Source organism: Chelonoidis abingdonii, chromosome 1 (genome assembly GCF_003597395.2).
Source record: "Chelonoidis abingdonii isolate Lonesome George chromosome 1, CheloAbing_2.0, whole genome shotgun sequence".
NCBI lineage: Eukaryota > Metazoa > Chordata > Testudines > Testudinidae > Chelonoidis > Chelonoidis abingdonii.
The window spans coordinates 166,572,330-166,597,093 of NC_133769.1; the positions used below are offsets into that span (position 1 = coordinate 166,572,330).

General features: G+C 41.8%; 1 protein-coding gene across 1 annotated transcript in view; it reads left to right on the plus strand.

Moving 5' to 3' along the window:
- ADGRG7 (adhesion G protein-coupled receptor G7) overlaps positions 1-24,521 on the plus strand; it is a 57,346-nt gene extending 32,825 nt beyond the window's left edge. The window contains exons 9-16 of the mRNA XM_075061953.1: positions 2,806-2,966; positions 11,715-11,867; positions 14,959-15,071; positions 17,003-17,331; positions 18,438-18,519; positions 19,718-19,879; positions 21,446-21,602; positions 23,980-24,521. Coding sequence (XP_074918054.1) covers positions 2,806-2,966; positions 11,715-11,867; positions 14,959-15,071; positions 17,003-17,331; positions 18,438-18,519; positions 19,718-19,879; positions 21,446-21,602; positions 23,980-24,213 — 1,391 coding nt within the window. The 3' untranslated portion in view covers positions 24,214-24,521. The remainder of the gene's footprint in view (positions 1-2,805; positions 2,967-11,714; positions 11,868-14,958; positions 15,072-17,002; positions 17,332-18,437; positions 18,520-19,717; positions 19,880-21,445; positions 21,603-23,979) is intronic.
- Positions 24,522-24,764: the final 243 nt, after the last annotated feature.

A 24,764-nucleotide genomic window follows, 5' to 3' on the forward strand; every position in this document is an offset into this window, starting at 1 on the left:
AACTCTTTATATATAATATATTTGGCACATTAGGCCAAATTGTGCAATTGATGTTTAATGCAGTATGATTAATAGAACAGTCTTCACCCCACCCCAAAAGTGTTCAGGATATTTATATAGCCCCACCCCCCCAAAAAATTAATTACCTTTAAAACATCCAAAATGCTTCAAGAACTATTTGAGAAGTTTTGCAAATATGCAGTAGGTGATTGGTAGATACAGATAACTACCAGTAATTATTTTCTGCTACAGATAAGTAATTAATTTCTGACATGAGGGAGTCTCTAACTTCAGTTTGTCACTAGTCTGATTCTTTATTAAATTATAAGAAAACTTGTTAAATTTTAAAGAGGTCATTTTGTTTTTGGTGTACTGCATCTTTAAATATTGAGCAGTCTGCTTTTCTGTTGCAGGGACAGTAGCCACTTTATGTTTCATTAAACTGGGAGTGACCCCTATATTTAGGTTGCCTAACATTTTCCTTTATAAAATTTCTTAAGACCTCTTTTTTAAAAACTAGTTCTAACACCTCAATTGTTTGCAGCAGGCTTCTGAAATATGGCAATGGGAAATGCCTGGAGCTAGAGAGAAATGTCTTTTCTTATTCCTGTGAAAATCTGTTCAGGTTTTGCTGAGGTACACATGTTTGAAAACTGACACTTCCCTTATGTTCCTCAGGGAAATTATGACCACTTGCCAAAATAATGCTGACATGAACATTCTAAAGTGCTAGGCCTCTGCAGCTACCAAAGCATCAGCATTAGCACACACATGCAGTATGTGGGAACACCTGGGCGGTGCTGGAGCAGCTGTAAGGGTGGTATGGGAGAGGCAGCCCATTCCCACCCCTGGGGATTACATAGGTAATAGCAATAGAAGGTTGGTTTTAGCCTGGTAGCTCCAGCGGTGTAGAAGTCTGTACTGTAGTACAGGACAGTCAAGTTTCAAATGATGCATGATTGTCACAGTCGCACATAAAAGCAGGGTGTTTTGTTTCAAAGTCAAGCACTCAAAAGTAAGGAAATGCCAGACAGACAATTTCCTGTGTAACCTTAATTTTTAATTCTGTGCATATTTATTATGGTATAGACTTTAATTTCATTATTACAATTCGATTAGTTCATGATTAATTTCATAATTGCAAACCATTTTTTTCCACAGGACGCCTGCCTCATTCCTCAAACAGGGAGGATGCACAAAAGGACAATATTAAAGTTGTCTTTATCAAACATAAATCTGGCATTTCCTAATTTTCAAATGCTTGACTTTGTAACCTAAATAATAACTTTCTTTTAACTGTTTTTAATGTAATTTCAGTTGCAGAATGTTACAGATCGAGCTACTGTGTTCTCCTTCACATGCAGACTTTATATTTGTTCTCTCTTTGCTTGTTGTTTTCCTTTATCTGAATAAAATCATCTAGGCTAAAAAAAATACATCTTCTGCTCTTTTTGTGGTGGGAGAAAACAATAAACCCTGGAGAACTGGTTAAGATAGCTACTGTCTCTCCTCATCTTCATTACAAGTATACAGTTTTTTTAAAATAATTCCATTCTTAGAAGTTATTTTCACTGATGTCTATCTGTCTTTTAACTCCTGTAATGTCATATCTGCTTATTTGCTTATTTATTGATTTGATAGTAGTAAAAGGTGCTGTACGAATAATTAAATACACTGGAAGGGTCTAAACCAGGGTGATCTAATTGCTCTGTAGCTCTTATTATTTTCACAGTCTCATTCACTGTAAGAGAGACGATTCTGCAGTTCTGCTCCACCTTCTGCATCCTAAAGGAGATGCAGTCTGCAGACTGATATATTAGCGTTTTCCTCTTTGTTTGCAATATTTTCTCTATTTTTGTCAATATTATGACTTTAATTTGTTGTTTAAGTTAATACATTATAAAAAGCCTTTTTAAAGTAGTTTTTTGTATGTAATTTCCTAGGTTTTCTTAAATTGAAAAGGTAAATACAAATTCTGCTATGTGCAACTGTAAAAACCCCCACCCTGAGCCTTCTGCACTGCAGCATAGACTACAACAGGAGTTCTTGAGGTACAGGTTTAACTATATTAGCTGGCAGAAAGAGAAGGCTGTTATCCCAGAGGGACAGGATGGACCACTGGGTGAATGTGTTGTATTGAGAGCAGAGGGATGGAGCTCAGCCTTGCTTAGCTCTTGGGTGAGCACCTGCTCCATGAGGTATCTCCAGAAGATGGGAATAAACTGCTGGGGCCAGATGCTGTGCAAAGAAGGTGTATGTTGGGGGCAGAGCCATCTATGCCAGTTCCTGTCCCATGTAGTGCATGACCTACTGAGGCCATGTGCTTGGTCTGAGGGAAAGAGGCCAGGATCTCTTCTGCCCTGTTCCTATAGCTGTTCTGGCAGCTTTCACGTATTCCCAGCACTGTGTCTGATTCTATTGCTGTGTCTTTGTCATCATTGTGAACCTGGCAATTGGGAATGTTCCTGCATGGAGTTATTTCTTCCAGACTGCCAAAATTGCTCTAGGGCATGCAACTCTGAGAAAGGAAACAGTGATTTTTTTTTTTTTTAACAGTTAATGTCTCAGCAAAAGCTGACTAGAATCTCATGGGACAGAGGAAAAAGTACTTCCGTAGCTCAAAGAGTTTCCCTGACAAATATTAAGGCATGCTGTGTATAATGGAGGTTTAAGAGCTTCTCAAAGGATCTTTTACAATGGAAGTGTTAGGCAAGCTAAATATAGGAGTTGCTATCAGCTCCTCCTATAATAATCTGTTCCATTAGTATCTATGACCTACATCTCTTTTCTCTTTGCCCAATGTAGGTTCACATGGAAATGGAAGTATTGGTTTTGTCTTGTATCAAAATGACAAATTTTTTCAATCAGAAAGTTACAAGACTCATTTTAATCATACTAAGCAAATTATCTCTGGCCGTGTTGCTAATGCAACAGTCAATGATGTTAAAATAGTCTTCAACCCAAAGGTGAGTCCTCTTATAAGTAGAATTGAGAGAAAGGGTGTTCTAGAGAATGTTACATAATTGATGCTGCAACAGCAACACTTTCTATTTACCATTTAAATTGCCCTAGCACTTACTGGCCACAGCCAGATTGGGCCCCCTTGTGGTAGGCACTATGCAAACATAGTAAATGACGTTCTCTATCCCCTCAATGTCATAGCTGTATTCATAGAAGGTTTTACAGTTTTTAAAAGGCTCTAGGACTTTGTTTACCTTTATTCTTTTTTTTGTCTTCAAAAGGACAATATAATTCTATCATTATTCAGTTATTGGCTTGGGAGGGAAGCCACCCAGACAGAAGACGACTTGGTTACACTTAAAAGTTCAGCTGCTTTAACTATGCTGGTATAGTTAAAACGGCAAAGCTGAGTAATGTATGCTGATATAAAAGTGCTAATACTGGCATAGCCTTTTCCAGTTAGGTAAAGTGAAATAAACTATACTTATATAAAATGCCTTACACTGGTGGTGTTGGTAGTCCGTCGGTAACAATGATGATGATATTAAAAATCTCATCTCTGGCTACGCGTGTGAGTCTGAAGTCTGAACCCTGATGCAGAGAATCAGCCACACTGAGGGTATGGGAAGGCCGTACCCATGATGTTTGATGATGCAGCTCTATGGCACCTTTCACATGCAGCCTGGAGATGATTGTGTCAATCCCACTTGAAATTGTTGCATGCTGATCTTGTCAGAGACCGCCAGTGAGTCCTGTTCTGAGTCATTTGCTCAAGTTCTTTGGGGCTAATGCCAGCTCACTGGAGACTGCTCTTCGGGCTGTCTTTGAAGCACTTGTACAGATGACCCTTCTTTCTTTTGCCTTGTCTCAGCTCCTCATACAAGATCTGTTTTGGGAGGGGGTGGTCTTCCATTCTGATGAGATGTCCAGTCCACCTAAGTTGCACTCTCAACAACTTTTCCTTGTTGCTGGTTATGCTTGCGCTCTCAAGGACCTTAATGTTGGTCACTCTGTCATGCTAGCAAATGCTCATTATTGAGTGGAGGGAGTGCATGTGAAATTGCTCGAGCTGTTTAATATGCCATCTGTGCAGAGTCCATGTCTCAGAACTGTACAGGAGAGATGTTAGGACCATTACACTATAGAGCTTCAGTTTGGTAAAGATGGATGTTGTATTGATTGAGGACTCTTGTTCGAAGTTGGCCAAGGGTTTGGCTAGCTTTACTATTCTAAAGATAATTTCCTTGTCAAGGAAACCATCACTGAAGATGGTACTGCCCAGATGCCTGAACTGATCCACATTTTTCAACTTTGTGCCTTGGATGGAGATGGCTGGCACTGGGGCATTGGAATGAGGTGCTTTGGAACAAAACCTCTGTCTTATCGAGACTAATGGTGAGGCCAAAGAGCTGGGATGCTTCAGAAAATCTGTCAGCGATTACCTGAAGGTCATTGTGTCTGTGGGCCATCAGGGCAGTTATCTACAAAGAGTGCTTCAATGAGAAGTCTCTCCAATGTCTTGGTCTTAGTGTTTAATCTTCGAAGATCAAAGAGAGAGCCATTGAGTCGGTAGCGGATGTATATCCCCTGAGCCAAGTCCTTTGTGGCATGGCAGAGAATGCAAGTAAAGTACAAGGTGAACACAGTCTTGCTTTACTCCACTTAAGATTTTGAATGTGTCAGAGTCATCGTTGGAGAGCACTTTCCCTGTCATGTGATCATGGAACTGGTCCTTCTTGTGCAGCCCAGTTTATGCAGAAAAGCTCATAGACCCTCTCCGACCATATCAAAGGCTTTAGTCAAGTCGATGAAGACTGCATACAGGTCCATGTTCTGCTCTGAACATTTCTCCTGGGCCTGCCTTACAACAAAAATAAGTCCATAGAGCTATGACCCGGTCTAAAACCACACTGCACTTAGGGAAATTCTCCTGAGATACATTTGCAAAGAGTCTCTTCAGTAGAATGCGAGCAACTATTTGCCTTGCTGTACAGAAGAGAGTAATGCCTTTGTAGTTTCCACAGTCAGCTTTTCTGCCTTTGTTTTTGAACAGTGATACAATGGTAGTATCCTTGAAGTCTTGTGGCATTTCTTCTTCCTCCTAGATAATGCTTAAGATGTTCTGAAGCACCTCGATAGCCTTTGGGTCTGCTGCTTTGTACAGTTCTGTTGGGATTCCATCCTTTTTGGATGCTTTCCCACAGTTTAGTTGTTTAATGGCTTTTGTGACTTATTCAACAGACAGAGAGCGGTCTAGGTCCTCTTAGATATGTTTCTCAGGTAACTGATTAGGGGCACATTGATAAGCTGTGTATACTAGCATAACTGCATCTACACTCAGCTTTTACTGGCATCACTAAGTTAGCAAAAAAATCACATCCTTAATTGACATAGTTCTGCTGGTAAAACTCCTTAAGTATAGACCAGAGCCTAAATCAGAAATTTGAGAGGGACAAAAGTAGTCATTTCCCTACAGGAAATATAATATAATATAATATAATAAGAATATAATACATTCTGGGAACAGGAAAAGGATAACATACCAAATGCAGCTCAACATGCCTATTTGCTTTTGGGCGTTACCTGAATTCTACTTGCTTTTTTTTAACCACAGCCCTTAAATTCTGCCTTCTTCAGAGATAACTCCAGGTGCCTCTTGAAATAGCTGCACGTTTTGCCTCAATTGTCTTCTCCCCAAACTTGTTCCATATGTTTATTACCTTTTGCATGCAGTCATCTGTGTGAATTTCCTATTTGATCATGATTTCTGAATTTTCAGATTACATTGTCACACTGTCTGGAGTGGCTCAGGACCATGAGTGCCTACCTCAGGGCAGACATGCCAAATTGGTGGTGTGTTCGGTACTTAGACTTCACCAACCCAGAACCAAATGTGAACTTCCAAAGTACTACAATAGTCTTCTAGTGGAGTCACAAAAAGTCCCTATAGACACTCCAATCTATCTTGCCACCCAGGCAAACTGGACTATGTGATAAATGGTTGCTTACACTGAAAATCACAAAATACCAGGTTCCACTCAGTTCCCAGAGACCAGTACATACAATAACATTCAACATCCCTGTGGTGGGAAGAACACCTCAACAGCCCAACACTGTAGCATTTAATTTCAAAAGGGGGAACTATACAAAAATGAGGGGGTTAGTTAAACAAAAGTTAAAAGGTACAGTGACTAAAGTGAAATCCCTGCAAGTTGCATGGGCCCTTTTTAAAGACACCATAATAGAGGCCCAACTTCAATGTATACCCCAAATTAAGAAACACAGTAAAAGAACTAAAAAAGAGCCGTGCTTAACAACCAGTAAAAGACAGTTGGGAGTGAGAGATAAAAAGACTTCCTTTAAAAGTGGAAGTCAATCCTATGAGGCAATAGAAAGGAGTTACAGACCACTGCAGTTTAAGTGCAAGAGTGTAATAAGAACCAAAAGAGAGTTTGAAGACGGCTAGGCCAAAAAGCTCTCAAGGTAGTAACAAAATGGTTAAGTACATCAGAAGCAAGGAAACCGCTAAACAACCAGTGGGGCCCCTTGATGATGCAAGATACAAAAGGAGCAGGCTTAAGCTGTAAAGCATGCGGAGAAACTAGAATGGATGCTTGGCTTCAGTCTCACGGCTGAGGTGTTAGGCGAGATTCCCCAAGACCGCTGAACCGGCTTTTGTAGTTTATGTACCTGTCAGATTTCACACCTTTAGAGATGATAAATTAAAAAACGCTTAAAAATACTTGTGATATTATGCTAGCAAAATCAGAGGAACTGTCACAGATCAATGGAAGTGTCCACTAGAGGAGGTTTTGAGATAAATTAATGAAATAAAACTACAAATTAACAAGATTCCAAGGGAATCGTCAGACTCGCAATCACACCCCAGATGAATCGCTTGACAAGAACTCAAATGATTGCCGGAATGGGCCAGAGAGCTGCCACTGTAATCTAAAGTGTTATTACCTAACGTCTCTACTATACTTCACGCGCCTGCTGAGAGGTACGAGCGCCAAATCATCATATGACCTGAGAACGGGTTACGCCTAGTAGACAGGCCGCTAAAGGAACACACAGGACTCTAGCAGGTCGATTCGGCAATGTCAAGGACTGGTAAGTCTAAACGTTGGTACTAGGCCACACATTAGTCACACACACAATCGTTAAGCGATAAAATTGTCAGACACACACAGAAGAACCATACAACTGTTAGGCAATGAACAGACACATAAGGAGGCTATGCTAGAAGAATACGCCGGACATCACGTCGTCATGACTCCATCTATTTAAAGTTTTCTTTGAAGGGGTCAACCTAAAGAGCCTCTCGCGCAGCAAGGGGGCGCCGAGCATAGTGTCTGAGATGTTCGCGAGAATTGCCCTTTTGAGACAAGGTCCCTCACTCTAAGGTGCCTCGTACATAAATGAAGTCGGTCATGGGATAAAAAGGAAGGTCCTTTCACGCCGGATTGGACGCAACGGTTCAAAAGCCAGGGAAACAAAGGGTAGGAATTTAATGGTAAATTTTCAGAATGGAGACGGGGTAGACGTAGTGGTGGATATGCTCGGCCAAGGGGATGCAATCTTCCTAGAGTAACCAATCCACTTCAATTTATCTAAAAGATTCGGGAGAAAGGGTAAACACAAGTAGAGGCTGGCAGCGTCGTATGCAGTACGGGACTAACCTAAAACGATTCTCAAGATAGAGTCAAAAATCTCAAGAGGGAGAGGGTGAAAGTAACCTCATTTCCACATTAAACTCGAGATTCTAACACAAGCCACAATCTAGAGCAATGATGTGCCGACGACGATACAAATGGTAGAGTGAAATGGCAGAAGAGATTGAATCGTTGGAATAAATGTATACTTGCCACCGCACACCATTTCTCCCGAAAGGACACAGAAAATACGGACGTAATTTATTTTAACCTATTTAGATATGGATAAATGATCAAAAAGTTTGTTCTTGGTTGAGCGAACTAATTTAGCTCCATCAGACTATAATTTCTAAGTACCATAAAGCTAATTATCTGAGGCTGGTGGAACTCTAGTCTGATGGGGAGGATATGTGTTCTCTCAAGATGCTATCTCATGTATCACTAAGTGAGATCGCAGATGAAAAGATGGATAGCACAGCAAACACGAGCTCTAGTTAGAGAATGACTTTAAAAAAAAGCGAGGGATTAAACAAAAAATTGCCGAGCTACACCACGCAAGAGTCAACATAATTAGACACATTGTGAATAGCCTAAATCAGATTTTGAGATCACCTCATGTTACTAGTACTAACCCATCGAGTTACTTGCTAGTCCATTTGTAACAGCCCATAATTCAAAGTCCACAAACTGCGCACCGAGTATACTTGAGTCGTCACACACAGCGTATGCTTAAGCACAATTCTTTCTCAGTTTCTACTCTCTTTCCTATATCATGAACAAGAGATCAGTTACCAGCCTAGAAAAGGTTCAGAAATACGGGCAACAAAAATGAATTAGGGGTTCGACGACGGCCCATAGAGAGATTAAAGAGGCTAAGATCTTCTTCAGCTTGGAAAAGAGGAGACTCAAGGGGGGATAATAGAGGTGTACAAAATCAGAGCCCATACTCCTGAGAAAGTGGATGAGGAAAAGTTATTTCACTTATCCCTCCCATACTAAACACCACGGGGTCCCACCAAATGAAATTACTAGTCGTCACGGTTGAAACAAATAAAAGGAAGTTCTCTTTCACACCGCGCACAGTCCAGCTTGTGAACTCTCCCACCTGAGGAGTGTGGGAACAGGCTGGGACTACTACACAATTGTTAAAAGGGAACCCTGGATTAACCACCGACTCAGTGGCTAAGTCCATACGATGGCTATGCCAGCCAAGGCCGACCAAGAATGGCTTCCTCCAGCCTCTGTTCATCAGAGGATGGAGATTGGAATGGCAGGCACGAGAATGAGATCACTTGATCATTGCCTGTTAGCTTCACTCCCTCTGGGGCACCTGGAATTGGCCACTGTTGGTAGACAGATACTGGGCTAGATGGACCTTTGGTCTGACCCGGTACGGCTGTTGCTATGTTCTTATGTAGTCTCTCACCCAGGTCGATTTGCATCCTAGATCTCATACCAAAGACAAGACTGGTAGCCAATTCTATAGTAAACTAACTAAAGTCTTATTAGCTAGGAAAAACAAATAAGAGTTATTGAGACGTTAAAGCAGGTAAAACATACGTACAGATAAGTCACAGTCTATACCAGGTGTCTCAAACACGCGACACGAGGTTATTTGCTGCGGCCCGCGAGCTCCCCCCAGTCTTCCCCTAGCATTTACCTAGAGTGGCTCTGGCCCGGTGTGCACCGGGGGCAGGGCAAACTCCCTGCCTGCCCTGCCCCCTCGCTGCTCCAGGAAGCAGAAAGAACATGGGGGAAGAGAGGCACAGGGGTGCGTGTTGATGTTGCTTCAGGCACCGTCCCCAGCAGCTCCCATTGGCCGTGGTTCCCTGTTCCTGGCCAACGGGAGATGCTGGGAGTGGTGCCTGAAGCAGCAGCAACACACACCCCTGTGCCCTTGCTCCTTCACGTTCCAGCTGCTTCCTGGAGTGAAGCTGTGCAGGAGCAGGGTGGGCAGGCCGGCCCCTCCTGCAGTCAAACCACCTGGCCTGAGCCCCTTGCCGCACCCTGCACCCCAACTCCCTGCCACACCCCTTCTGCACCCTGATCCCCTGCCCTGCCTCCCTCCTCCTGCACCCTGCACCCCAACTCACTGTCCTGAATGCCCTGCCACACCCCTCCTGCACCCCAATCCTTTGCCCTGACCCGCTGCCGGACCCCTCATCCCTCCTGCATCCCACACCCCAACTCCCTGCCCTGAGGCTCTGCCACATCCCACACCCCTCCTGGACCCCCTGGGTGCAGGGAGGGGGGAGTTGGGGTGGGGATTTCAAGGAAGGGGTTGGAATGGGGCAGGGAAGGGGTGAGAAGAGGTGGGGCAGGGGCAGGGCCTCATGGAATGGGTGGAGTGGGGGCAGGGCCGAGGGCAGCAGTGGGGAGAGTTTGAGACCCCTGGTTTATACTTCCCAATACTAGCAGAGATGTAGTAATCTGCCAGTTTCCCTAAAGTATCTCAGGGCTACCCACGGTAACTCTGGGGATCTTTGTCTTCTCATTCAGTTATTCTGCTCTGTTAGAATCCAAATAGTCCAGAGATGAAGAATTCTTCTTTCTGTCCATACTTATGTCTTCTTCTCACAGAAAACAAGGGTCCTTACCCACATGGGCTCTTTCTTTGACTGGCTGAGAGAGAGGAATGCATTTAGAATCTTTGATCTCTGATCATCATACACAATGACTACTTGCCTACAAATGCACAGGAATTAGTGATTTCCAGTTAAAGTTCTTTATTTGTGTTACACAAGGCTTCTTCAGTGTAAATGTTTGGTATTACATTATAACAGAATACAAAACAGTGAAAAATGCATGCAGCATCCCATTAGTTTTCATGAAGTTTAAACACCAAATGCATTCCTATAGATTTAACAATCACTTTGATTTACACTAAAACACAAGTGAATTGGCCTGGCATCCAGCTATGCATTTTAAGCATTCAGTAAGGCCTGGGATGTTGGTGTGAGCTGGCACCTCGTCTGCCAACATCACATGCATTTTTTTCTGGAAGGTATCATTTGGCTTCTTCCTACAAGCCTTTCTTATCATGTGGCTAAGATATGGAGGATCAAACCCATTAATGTGATGGATCAAGATTCACTATGAATTATGATAAAACTGGGTGGATTGGAAAATAAGTATCACTCATACTGATTACAGTGAATTAAGCCCTATCTTTAATTTCAGTTTGTTTTTTTGCAATACAGCTGCATAATACTTTATTTCATGTGAGCATTTCAATTCCTCTGTATATATTTGAAGTCTATCTATCATACACACATAATGCAAAGGACTGTTTTAATTGCAAATTTCTACAGATGTTATGAAAATGTAAAACTGCATGCTTTGTTTATTAAAAGTATTAAACAGTCATATTTGGAGGAGAGGAGTAGGATTGCCAGTGGAATGCAGAAGTTTCTACCTCTTGGTTATAGTGCAAACTCAATTCACTTTGGCAGCATTTGAGCGTTACTATTATCTGATTATTGCTGTTTGGCATATGTGAAACAAGCTGGCCTCTGTCCAGTTCCCACTGGACATGTGTTTCTATCATAATTACCAAAACAATTTCAGCAAATTGGCAGCTTGTTGGCAGTCTCAACAATGATGTAAATGTAGGGTGACCAGATGTCCTGATAAAATCGGGACCTTCCTGATATTTAAGTGTTTGTCCCACGTCCTGACCAATGTTTGGTCGCGACACAATTTGTCCCAATATTTGCTCTGCTGGCAGCACTGGTTTTTTTTTTCTTCCCTCTCTGCTGGCAGCACTCGACCTTTTTTTTTTTTTCCTCCGCTGGTGGGACCTTCCCTCCCCCATGTGTCCCGATATTTCCTTCCTCTCATCTGGTCACCCTATGTAAATGGAGAATGAACTATCCTCGTACCCCTCAAATGGAAAGTTGAGGTGTATTGTCAGTTCATGAGGCCTAATTGTCTTCAACATAAGATCGCCCACAAAATTGACTGGAAACTCTGCAAGTGTCTCAGTGTATGTGTCAGCTCTCCCTTCAGAAAGAACAGTCTTTGCCAAACACAGTTTCATTGGTGTATCTTTGCAAAGTGTTTGTTACCAGTGTTTCTTCTTGTTTTCCCGATCCACAGTACAATAAATCAGAAATTCTGCTGCACGATTATGCATGTGTCTTTTGGGATTACAGTGCAAATGACTGGGACACAAAAGGCTGCACAAAAGAAGGAAACAAATCAGAACTGAGATGCAGGTGTAATCACACTACTAGTTTTGCTGTATTAATGGTAGGACATTGTTTTTTAACAGCAAATCATTTGTCTTTTCTTCTCTGTTGTTCATGGCTTTATGATAGCAGAACCTAAGTATAAGGCCTGTTCCAAACATACAGGACGATGCAGTCCCTGCCCACAAAGAACTAATAATCTAAGAGGAGCAACAGAAGAGTGGGGGAGGGAGAAAGAAAACCATACAATCAAGATTTTTAAAAGATCACCTGTCCCCAATTTCCCCTTTATGTAGACATTGCTAGTTGACCAATTTCTTATAGGTATCATGGGAGAAGTGATGCTTGAGGGAGCATAGGGATTGACATATCAGACTAGTGTTTCACCTAGTCCGGTATCTTGTTCCTGACAGTGGCCAATACCAGATGAAAGGGAGGTGCACGAAAATTTTTAGTTGACAATTACAGAATAACCTGCCACAAGGGAAATTTCTTCCTAACCACTTTTAGTTAAGTATCAGAGGGGTAGCCGTGTTAGTCCAGATCTGTAAAAGCAGCAGAGTCCTGTGGCACCTTATAGACTAATAAACGTATTGGTGAATGAGCTTTCGTGGGTGAATACCCACTTTGTCGGATGCATCCGATGTGGGTATTGACCCACAAAAGCTCATGCTGTAATACAGGGGTAGGCAACCTGTGACACACGTGCCAAAGGCTGATTGTCAGTGGCACTCACACTGCCCAGGTCCTGGCCACTGGTCCGGGGAACTCTGCATTTTAATTTAATTTTAAATTAAGCTCCTTAAACATTTTAGAAACCTTATTTACTTTACATACAACAATAGTTTAGTTATATATTATAGACTTATAGAAAGAGACCGTCTAAAATGTTAAAATGTATGACTGGCATGCGAAACCTTAAATTAGAGTGAATGAATGAAGACTCGGCACAGCACTTCTGAAAGGTTGCCGACCTCTGCTCTAATACATCAGTTAGTTTATAAGTTGCCACAGGACTCTTTGCTGCTTTTACACTTTTAGTTAGAGGCTGGATTATGTCCTGAGGCATGAAGGTTTATATCCCTTCTAAAAAATAAAAAAAAATCCAACTGAATTTTCTCATTACCCATATAAATGTCTAACCCTTTGGGGAAGTCTACTAAGCTCTTAGCCTCGGTCATATCTAGTATTAATGAGTTCAATAGATTGATTTTTTTTTGTGGTAAAAATAGTTTATTCATTTTAAATTTGTTGCCTCTTAGTTTCATGGAATGTCCCTTTGTTTTAATAACCAGAGAGTAATTAGGAATTAATGGCTTCTCTGTGTTATTCATTATTCTGTATATCTCTGTCATATCTTCTCTAAACAAGAGTTCCAGGGTGAAATCCTGGCCTCATGGAAGTCAATAATGGGAGTTCTGTGATCAGCTTTCAGCAGGGCCAGGATTTTACCCCTAATCTTTTTTAATCCTTCTTCATAGGCAAGTCTTTCCATGCCTCTAAGAATTTTCATCACCCATCGCTCAATTGCCTTTCTGAGATAAGATGACCAGAAATTAAAACCATTTTGCCCTTAAGGGTTTAACTTTGAATTATGTAATGGCATTATAATATTTTCAGTGTTATCTGTACCCAGGCCCGCCGATGCAGGGAGGAAGGGGGCAATTGCCCAGGGGCCCGGGTGATTTAAAAGGACCCAGGGACCCCCGGCAGCGCAGTGGGGCTAAGGCAGGCTTCCTGCCCACCCTTGCTCCATGCCACGGCTGGTCCTGGAAGCAGCCAGCATGTCTCTGCAGCCCCTGGGGAGGGGGTCTCTGTGCGATGCTCCCACTCCAAGTACCAGCTACACAGCTCCCATTGCTGGAGGGGTGGTGCCTGCAGGCAGCAGTGTGTGGAAACCCTCTTGGGCCCCCACCTAGAAGCCACTGCCAGAGGGGTGAGCTGGTACCTTTTGGGAGCCCCCCAAAGTAAGCGCTGACCCCCTGACCCTCTCCTTCACCCCAATCCATTGCCTCAGCCCTGAGCACACACCATGCACCCTCCCAGCACCCAAACTCCCTCTCAAAGCCCACCCCTGCACCCCCCACAGCCAAACTCCTTTCCGGAACCTGTCCCCTCTCCCTCACCCAAACTCCCTCCCAGACCCCACACCCTGCACTCCCTCCTGGACCCAAACTCCCTCCCAGAGCCCATCCCCTCTCCCTCACCTAAACTCCCTCTCAGAACTCACACCCCACACCTCCTCCCACACCCAAACTCCCTCCAAGAGCCTGCATCCCGCACCCTCTCCTGCACCCCAACCCTCTGCCCCAGCTTGGTGAAAGTGAGGGTGGGGGACAACGAGCGATGGAAGGAGGGGGGATGGAGTGAGCAGGGGGCAGGGTTTCACAGAAGGGGTGGGATGGGGCATGGTCTCAGGGAAGGGGCAGGACAGGGGCAGGCAAAGGTGTTTGGGTTTGCACGATTAGATTGTTGGCAACCCTACCAGGTGGGCATGTGGAAGTCCTGGTTGTACCAGAAGAGCATGCCCAGCAGTGCAGCCAGCAGCTTGCTGGGCACCAGTAAGCTCAGGCACAGCACCACCCAAATGTCAGGCAGACCATGTCCACACGGGCGCAGCTTGTGTATGCGTGGGGACCCACTGACTGTTCTGCCCTGGGGCCCAGAACTGCTGTCGGCAGGCCTGTCTGGACCAGACATTATATATGCTAACATTTTGTTTGCTGCTTTTACTGTAACCATACAGAGGACAGGTTTTGATTTGCTGTCCATAATATTGCCCAGATTTTCCCCCTACAGGTCACAATTAATTTAGAATCCAGAACTGTATATGAGTAATTCAAATTACTCAAATAAGTAATTCAAGGTATATTCCATTTCTTAACAATGAATTTCATCTGCCATTGTGTTATACATTCACTTAGCATTGTTAGGTCCCTCTGAAGTTCCTGAAAAACTTCTCCGGTTTTGACTAATTTTGTGTGACCTGTAAATTTTGGCAGTGGCTAGTAGTAGCCATAACATTAAAAAACCACTATTATTCCCATGTCCAATCATCCACATACATTTTAGAGAGAAGATTATCTCCCCCACAATATGCACATCCAACTAGCTGAATAACTTTTTTATAATCAATAAAAATTATTTTCTAGAGCTTCAAGATCAATTACAAATACGCAAAACCTCTAAAGATTGTCTCAGACATTGGTAGTGGAGTCTCAATTGCTGGTCTGGTTATTACCATTCTGTTTCAAATTCTCACCAGGTAAGAGAAAAGACATAAAATAGTCATTATCTGCAAAAATATTTTTATGCTTATTTAACATTATGCCACTCTGAATATGGCCTGAAAATAAGTGAGTAAAGTCATTTTATAATATAGATAGATACTCTTAATACCTTACTATTGCACAGTATCAACAATATGTTAAATATGTTGCAAGACTAAGGACAGGGGCAGCTCCAGGCCTTAGCATGCCAAGCGCATGCCTGGGGCTGCAAGCCACTAGGGGCGCTCTGCCGGTCGCTGTGAGGGCGGCAGGCAGGCTGCCTTCGGCGGCTTGCCTGTGGAGGGTCCGCTGGTCCCGTGGCTTCGGTGGACCTCCCGCAGGAGGGAGGTCCACCGAAGCCGCGGGACCAGCGGACCCTCCGCAGGCAAGGCGACGAAGGCAACCTGTCTGCCGTGCTTGGGGTGGCAAAATGCCTAGAGCCGCCCCTGACTAAGGACCAGTGTTGTCTAGCGGTTAGAGCAAAGGACTGGAAGTCAGGAGACTTGGGTTGTCCTCTCTGTGCCACTCTCTTGCTGTGTGACCTTCAGCAAATCACGTAACCTTTCTCTGCTGTGGTTTCCTTTTTTTAAATATGAGGATAACAATGCAGTCAAATTAATTACAAAAAGTCATTATGTCAACTTATATCTGAAAATACTTTAGATTCAAAGAGAAGTGGCACCACAGAGTTCTGAATAGTATCTCACAGCCCAGTCTGTGAGGTACTGAGCCTTTCCTATGAGATACTGAGTATTACCAACCCACTTTGACTCACAAAAATTTACCCTAAGGTCCCAATCCTTCGAAGGGATCCACAGAAGCAGGCTCTGTAGCAGGAGTCTATTTAGATTCTGTGTAGTTTTAGTAGTAGAAGTAGTAGTCTGACTAATTTTACTTAATTATTTTTAAGATAATCAAAAGTAACAAATGACATCTCATTGTATAGACAATAGTATATATAGAGAGATTGATGCAGGATAGAAATTTGTATTAGGAAAGATGGTTCTTCGGGATTAAAAAGACTGAGAGACAATGCTAGAAGCTGCTGGTTTTAAGGTATCACTGCATCCAGGAGATAATAATTTTAAAACTTTAATCTTAACACTCGAGTCCATATGGGCCAAATTCTGAAGTCCTTACTCAATGCAAAACTCTCATTGACTTCCCTAGAACTTTTGCCTGATTAAAGACCTCAGGTTTTACCCAATGTGTTTTGATACATGATGGAATGATGTATTTTGCTCTAAATGTGCAAATGTTTCTATAAAACTCCCCTGAGACATCAATGTATTAGTTAATATCATGTGATCTTTTCTCAGGCAATAGCCAAACTCCAACTCACATAATGGCAGCTATCTTAGGTTAATGACAAAGTCTGTTTCTGGGAGTTGTTCTGATCTTGCTTACACTGGTGTAGTTCAGGTGTAATTCCACCAAAGTCAGTGGAGTTATACCCATGCCAGGAAAGAGAATTTTTCACATGCATTTATAAAATATGTTGATGTGCCCAGCTCCTTGGACCTCTAAGAGTGTTTAGAAATATTTCTGTTACACTGTTTTCTCCCTCTTACACTGAGACTAACCAGCCTGGAAAGCAGCAGAAAAGTAAGGAAATGTGTCCCAAATATTGTACTAAGGGCCCAGTCCTGCAAGGTATTGAGTGCCCTCAGTTCTCACTGAAGTTAAGGTGAATTTGATAGATAGAGGTGAAAATAAAAGTCACGTAGAACTCTTTGCCAAATGTTCATTGCCTTTTTTTGGCTTTGTAAATCTCAGTCAATCCAAGGTTTGTATTAAAAAAATGTTGCACACCCCCAGCTGACTTCTAACATGTTAAGAGATGCAGGAAAGGGGGAAATGTATCATAATTTCTTTTCTTGCTTTGCTACTTTTTTCTCAAATATGTATGGTACTTACCAACTAATAGGAAAACACGAAAATTCTCAGTTACCTGGATGTTGGTGAATCTCTGCACATCAATGCTGATTTTCAACATCATCTTCATCTCTGGAATTGACAACTCAAATGCCAAGAATAACGTTGCTGTTTCCACCACCAACACCTTACCGGACTCGGACCGGGTAGATCCTCCTGAAAATGCCTCATGTACGGCTGTGGCTGTCTTGCTGCACTATTTCTTGTTGGCAACATTTATGTGGACAGCGCTCAATTCTGCACATTTGTACTTATTGCTGCTTAAAACCCTGAGGCCCATTCCTGGACACTTCACTTTAATCATGTCCATAATTGGATGGGGTAAGAATTAGTCTCATATGCAGAGGGCTTTTCAAAATATAAGTAGTGCATTCAGTGTAAGCTTTAAACATACTAATCCAATAAACAGAAAATGAAATACGGTCAGTTTCTTTGGGTCAGCTATGTGGTTTAACAGGTAGCCTACAGTTACTTCTTATGTCCTTTTACTGATTCACCTGCAGTTTAGCAGCTCAGTCTGCTGTCACTGCATTAACATGGAGATCAGTAGAATTATAGGATATACATAGCATATTCATTGACACAGCAACTCCCGTCTGCTGCATGCAACAAGAATTTTGGCAATAGTTAAGGGCTTCAAAAATATTTTATCACCTGAAACAAAATTCTTTCTGACAAATGATTGCATACTTGGAGGCAAATTCTGCCCTTGGAAGAGTATGTGAGATTCCCATTGATTTCAATAGGAGCCATTCATCCATCCAAAAGCAAACATTGGCTTGTATTATTTATTATGTACTACTTCATAATAAACATTTAGCACATCTTCAGAGCATAGCAATAATCAGCAATGCTTCAAGATTAAGGGGAACTACTGGGAGAACTGAGGGAGGCAGCGGGTACCCACTTAAGTCTCTGGGACTCAGCTTCATTCAGTACAGTATTCTAATAAAGTGTGCATGAATATCTTAGTTGTCTTTGCCTCACTGAGTATGCAGCTGATGTGGGATATAGCTTTCTTGTGGTATCTACTAAATAGTTCTGGACTGTGAGAAGGGGCTAAGATTGTACAGTTGCTGTAAGAGAACCAACTGCAGCACAGCAGAGGAGTTTGCTTTGCTGCCAGGATGTGGGGAGCCTGTAGAAGGCATGCTCAGGAACTGATGCTCCACAGGTAAACTCAGTAAGGTTTGGCTCTGAGCTTCCCATAGATAACTTCCCCACTCAATCCGAAATCCTGCCTTTTCCTCAAGGCCACTATTGCCCCTTAACTGAGTGCAGGACAGATAGAAAATGGGCCTTAACAAGCCTTGAGGGTTTTAGCAAGTAAGTTTCCCCCTTATTTGGGTATTTTTGCAGAAGGGGGTGATTTAGACCTAGGTAATTAAACAACACACTACTGATATCTCTCTCTCTCTGTCTATTAGGAGTGCCTGCTGTAGTGGTTGCTATAACACTTGGAGCTACCTACAGACAGGGCAAGCAATTAAACTACCGACAGGAAGAGTTGTAAGTAAATGAATGATTACACCACTTGTTTTATTGTATCTTTAATGCGCAGTAGCATTAATGCTACCCTGGATTTACTATGGTAGTAACTGTAACTAATTAATGAATCCAGTCCTGAACCTCTTAGTCCTTATCTAAGCAAAACTTTGTTAAACTCAGCTGGAGTTTTGCCTAAGTAAGGACCTGTGCTTCGGTCCTTTGTTCACAAATGCTGATTAAGGCACTGGCCAAAATTTGCCTTGAATGCTCATGCACAACTCCTCATTGACTTCAGTGGCAACTGTGCACGCTCTCAGGCCCTTTGAAATTCAGGCCACTTATTTAGGTGCCTAAATAGGGATTTAAGTGCTTAAATTTAGGCATGTACGTTTTAAAATGTTGGCCTACGTCACTAATGTCCACGATTACCCTATATTATTTGGTATCTGCTTTCTCTATGACTGCAGCCACACCATAATAGGCTGTCTTATAAAATATGCTGAGCAGGGCACAGTCTGTGGTTGGTTCTAGTGGACCGTAAGTATGTAATCAGAGGTAGATTCTTTCAAGTGAGATGTAAAAACAAAACTGTTTTCTTCTGGATCATTAAATATCCCATGGCGCTTTTCTCAAGATTTAGGGAGTATTAATATTCTTATCTGAGATTGTTAAACAAAAACAGGAGAGTTACATTGTAACCTCCTCCTCCCTTCCTTGACCCCACTTATCTGTTTCAACTGCTGCCCCTTTCATCTTGCCATGAACATAGATTGTAAACTTTCTGGGGCAGGGGCTGTCTTTATACTACATGTATGTACAATCCCAAGTACAACGGGGCTCTCTGATCCTTGATTGAGGGTTCTGAGGCTCTATTCTAATACAGACAGAATAATAATAATAATAATAATTAATAATAAACTCCCATGTCCTGGTCAGATTCCAGTTTGGATAATTACATTCTATCTCCTCCAAATTCTCCTGTGCAGTTTCAGTTTGCTGACATATTCTTCACATCTCCTGGGGAGAAAAAAAATAGCTTTATTAGTGCTGAATGTCTACAGTGCCCCATTCTAGATATGGCTGCATTTCACTAGTGGGTGAGTGATGTCTATAAAGTCCTCTGGGATCCTTCAGGGTGAAAGGTGGTGTATTATGTTATGGTTATGCATTCCTAATATGTCTGCCACATCTGCTGAGATGGTCTCTCTTTATGTTTAAGTTGCTGGCTTGCAGTCCTGGATGACAAAGGGGAAGTGAGCATAAAAAAGCCCATGATAGGGGCATTCCTTTTGGTAGTGGCAGTCATCCTTCTGTTTAACATTATCATCTTTGTCAAGATCACTGTCTTTGTTATGTGGAAGGAGAATACAAATCTGACAAGGTGAGAGGGTGGAAGAGAACTCAGAGCATTTAGAATATTAATATATGTTTTCTCTCATATGACATGGACTCAAAACGTTTGACAGAAGGCTCTTTCGTTTAAAAAAAAGATATTTTCAAAGAAACTAGAATATCACAGAGTGCAATAGCCCTCACTATCTCATTGACTTAACATAGTGGGCCAAATTCTGCTCTGTGTTACACTGGTACAGGCTGAGAGAAGAATTTGACCCTGTCTCTCTCTTGGCAACAGTAGACTTTGCCCTTGGAAAATCTGATTCTTGGTCTCAGGTGTTACCTGCTGTCTTTCATAATTGTTCTTCCCCTTTTAAAAAATGTTCACTGATGATTTTGAGCATGACTTTCCTCCTTTACAGCCCTTTTCCTTTAATGTTCATGAGGCTGAAATGTTCAAACTTGGGTAGGGTGACCAGATGTCCCGATTTTATAGGGACAGTTCCGATTTTTGGGGTATTTTTCTTATATAGGCTCCTATTACCCCTCACCCCTGTCCTGATTTTTCACACTTGCTATCTGGTCACCCTAAACTTGTGTTGCAAAAGTTAGGCACTTTAACATGTTTTGGGCCCAATTCTCCTCAAAGTGCACTGGGCCTGATCCAAAGGGAGCCATCTCATTGACTTCAGTGGGCTTTGGATCATCCTTTAAACTAGTTTTATATGAGTGTTACTTCACTGACCTCAATGGATTAATTCCTGATTTACATCATTATAAATGGGAAAAGAATCAAAGCCACTGTCACAGCCCATTGGGAATTATGGGTTCTTATCACCCCAGGAGTCAAAAATCAGGCCACTTATTTAGAAGTCTAAAAATGTCTGATTTTACACAGCCAGATTTCAATATGTTGACTGTAATAGATAATGCTGAATTTGGATGTTACTGTTATTCTCATGTCAAATGATGTTATATTGGAAAGTCAGATTCACAGTTACTAGAGGAGAATATGCATTTATGTCAGTTTGAAAGAGAACTGTTACTTTTATTTAACCTGGAAAAATGTTGCCTTCAACAAATGTTTACACCATTGTTTTAATTCCTCCCCCTATAATTTTTAGACATGAATCAGAACCCAAAACACCCTGATAATGAAATATCCTTAGAGCTGAATCCAAACATAATTGAAGGGCCTATCTCTATGATAGGTAGAACTTTGTGGAAATTTGAATCAAAATAAGAATTCTTCAACTTTAGTCCCATTTCTAATAGTTTTCAACAATAATAGTTTATTTTTTATTTTATGTTATTTCATTATTCCTTCCTGCTTTCTGCTGCATTGGCACCTTTTTCTCTCTCTGTATCTAGTAAGGCAAAGTACCTCCATCAGTAATTGTTCTGATACTATTCTTATTAGTGCTTCAGAGCAGTGTAGGGAGATATCCCTTTTGATCTGCTCAGTTGAATTCTCTCTGTTCTGGACACAGCCTAGATTGCCACTGAATAATCCTTAAATGCAGGATACTTGGTTGAATAAACCAAGACAATGCGTTGTTTTATCCGTACATTTTTTAACCCTTGAGAATGTTACTTTCCCCCCCTTTTCTAGCAATAAAAAGAAATCATTCACAACGAAGATATTTGGCACTTTATCTGTAGCTGTAGTGCTTGGAATCACCTGGGTCCTGGGCTATATGATGCTAATAAATCAAGAGGAAACAAATATTGTCTTCAGCATTTTGTTCTGCATTTTCAATGCCACCCAGGTACAGTATGTAGCTGTTTCAATACTGATGAATAAGACATTGAAAAAAATGCATCTCCTTTTCCTCCGTAATCCAGTATCTTAGTAAATTATTGGAAAACCATGTTACTTCATACAGAAATTCAGAATCTTTGTTTAAAAATGGCTGAGAGTTGACAAATATTATTCATAAAACTCTTCTGGTATTACTAGCTAATGTGCTATTTTATTCCATAGGATGTGTAAGGTCATCACTGAAAAGACTTGTCCATATGTAGTGGCTTCTCTCTGTACCAGACCATACAAAAAGGGATTGTGAGAGTGAATATTAGGAAAAACTTCATTAGCTGTGGAAATGTCAGCCAAGGGTGCGGGTTTGTCTTCACAGGAAGTTATAACGGTGTAAGTAAGGCTAAGATTTACTCATGGGTATTTTTAGTAAAAGTCATGGACAGGTCTTGGGCAATAAACAAAAATTCACGGCCCCTGGCCTGTCTATGACTTTTACTATAAATGTCCCATCTGACTCTTGAAAAGCACATAACAAACTATTCATTAAAATTTCCCTCAGATGTTTAGATTCTAAGCATGAAAAAATTATTTGTTTCAGAATAATTAAAAATAAAACATCACACCCCTCTCCACTGGAGTTGAGTTCATTTTTAAACCATGCAGTCAACTGTCTAGCCTGGGGGTGGCCAACCTCTGACTCTGGAGCCACATGCGGCTCTTCAGAAGTTAATACGTGACTCCTTGTATAGGCACCGACTCCAGAGCTGGAGCTACAGGTGCCAACTTTCCAACGTGCCAGGAGGTGCTCACTGCTCAACACCTGGCTCTGCCATAGGCCCTGCCCCCACTCCACCCCTTCCCTCTCCCCTGAGCCTGTGATGCCCTCACTCCTTCCCCTCCTCCCCAGAGCCTCTTGCATGCCAGGAAACAGCTGACTGGGAGGTAAAGGGAGGGAGGGGAAGGTGCTGATTGGCGGGGCTGCCAGTGGGTGGGAGGCGCTAGGAGCTGAGGTGGGGAAGGGGCTACTGACATATTACTGTGGCTCTTTGGCAATGTACATTGGTAAATTCTGGCTCCCTCTCAGGCTCAGGTTGGCCACCCCTGGTCTAACCCCTGGTTCTGCTCTCTGTGAGAGCAGTTTCCCTGAAAGCAAATATTGATTGTATGGCAGATATTAATAATTTATTATTATTATTATTATCATTTGTATTACAGAAGTGGCTAGGGAAGCCAATCCTGAACCACGGTCCCATTGTGACAGACATTGCACAAATACATAACAGTGAGACTATCCTTCCTTGCACTGAAGATCTTACAATCTAAGGCCAGGTCTACACTAGACATTTTTGCTGGTATAACAATGTTAGCAAGAAATGTGGGGTTTTTACAACATTTCTATATCAGGAAAAAACCTCTATTATGCCAACATAAAAGTGCTTTTGCCAGTATAGCTTATTTTGGTCAGGGGAGTACAGTAGTATAAGCTATATTGGCAAAAGCCCTTTTTTGCTGGTATAAGCTATGTCTTTACTAGGAGGGGTTTCCAATACTGCTATACCAGCAAAAATTTTAAATGTACGCTGCACCTAAATAAAAATGATTGAAAGTAAAGTGAATGAGTTGACATAGCCCAGAGGGATGCATCCCGAAGATGTGATATGTTTTTGCAATGGCTTAAAATTTTCAAGTCCTGTCTACCTCCAGTTTCAACTAATGACTGATGCAGACTGTCCTATTTGGTGCCATCCCATATTGTAGTATTGCTAGGAGATTCTCTTTTACCTATAGTATAGGGTCTTGTGTAACACATACTTAAGCAGGCCTGACATTCCATCCAGTAGAGGGCAATACTGATAAATACATACAGCATTCTTGTAATACCACCCTATATTTCAAGACATTAATGTTATGGTTAATAATTAGAGTGGTTAGGGGACTAGTCTAGGACTTGGGAGATCCAGGTTCTCTCCTCTACCATAGACTTCTTATTTGACTATGGGCAAATCACATAGTCTATCTTCCCGACCTGTAAAGTAAGGGTAGGGTGACCAGATAGAAAGTGTGAAAAATCAGGATGGGGGTGGGGGGTAATAGGTGCCAATATAAGAAAAAGCCCTGAATATCAGGACTGTCCCATAATATCGTGACATCTCATCCAAAATAAGGGTAATAGCACTTCCCTACCTTAAAGGGATGTTGAGAGGATAAATACACTGAAGATTGGGAAGAGCTTTAAGATCTACCGATGAAAAGTGCTATGTAAGAAATAGGTATTATCATCATTGCAATTATTCTTCAAGCCACATAAAAAAGACAGTCAATTTTACTCTAAGATTTCATTTCATTTCATTACTCTGATTAACTCTGAGCTTTCATTTAACCCACAGGGACTTCAGATCTGCATTCTATATACTTTCAGATCACCAATCTTCAAGAAAAAGGTTACTGAGCTGTTTTCCTTTGTCTCACTGTCGGATATATCGATTTCCTTGCATTCAAAGACTTACTATCTTTTAAAAGTCCATTCTAAAAAACACACATATGAGAACTTCAAACCATCTGAGACCTTTTCAGAGGAAACCTCCTTTTCCAGCAATGATCAGACATCTATGAAGAATTAAAATGTAAAATTGCAGCTTTCTGAGTTTGTTCTAGATAGGGATCATTGGTGTTTTGAGTGATATGACCACTGCTCCTGGAACAAGCGCTGGGCACAGATCAGAAGATAGTAGGACAGTTCCCAAAAATGTAAGGCAGGATAACAGCTGTACAGAGCTTATATGTGTCACTTTAACTGTACACAACTAAGAAAGTTCTTACTAGGGAAGCTGAAGGTCATTACAATATTGCACAAAATAGAAGTGCGTCTGTCTGACTTGGTCATGTCTGCCTGTTCTCCCAGATATAGCTATTCCTGGCCTATCTAATATGCTCTGTCCAAAGGTAGTCCTCTTTTCCCTTTTATAAGTAATTCCTGTTTAACTAAAAAACATAAGCAAAAAAATAAACAGTAGAGTTCTCATTAGCTCTGTTTCCGTATTCTAAATCACTATTTGACTGTCTTTTAGAAAAAGATCTTTATTTTAGAGTTGCCTATTGAGCATCCCAGCTAAAAGCTTTTTAGGATAAACTGCTGCTATAACTGCTATAAAATGATGTCTGACTCCACGTG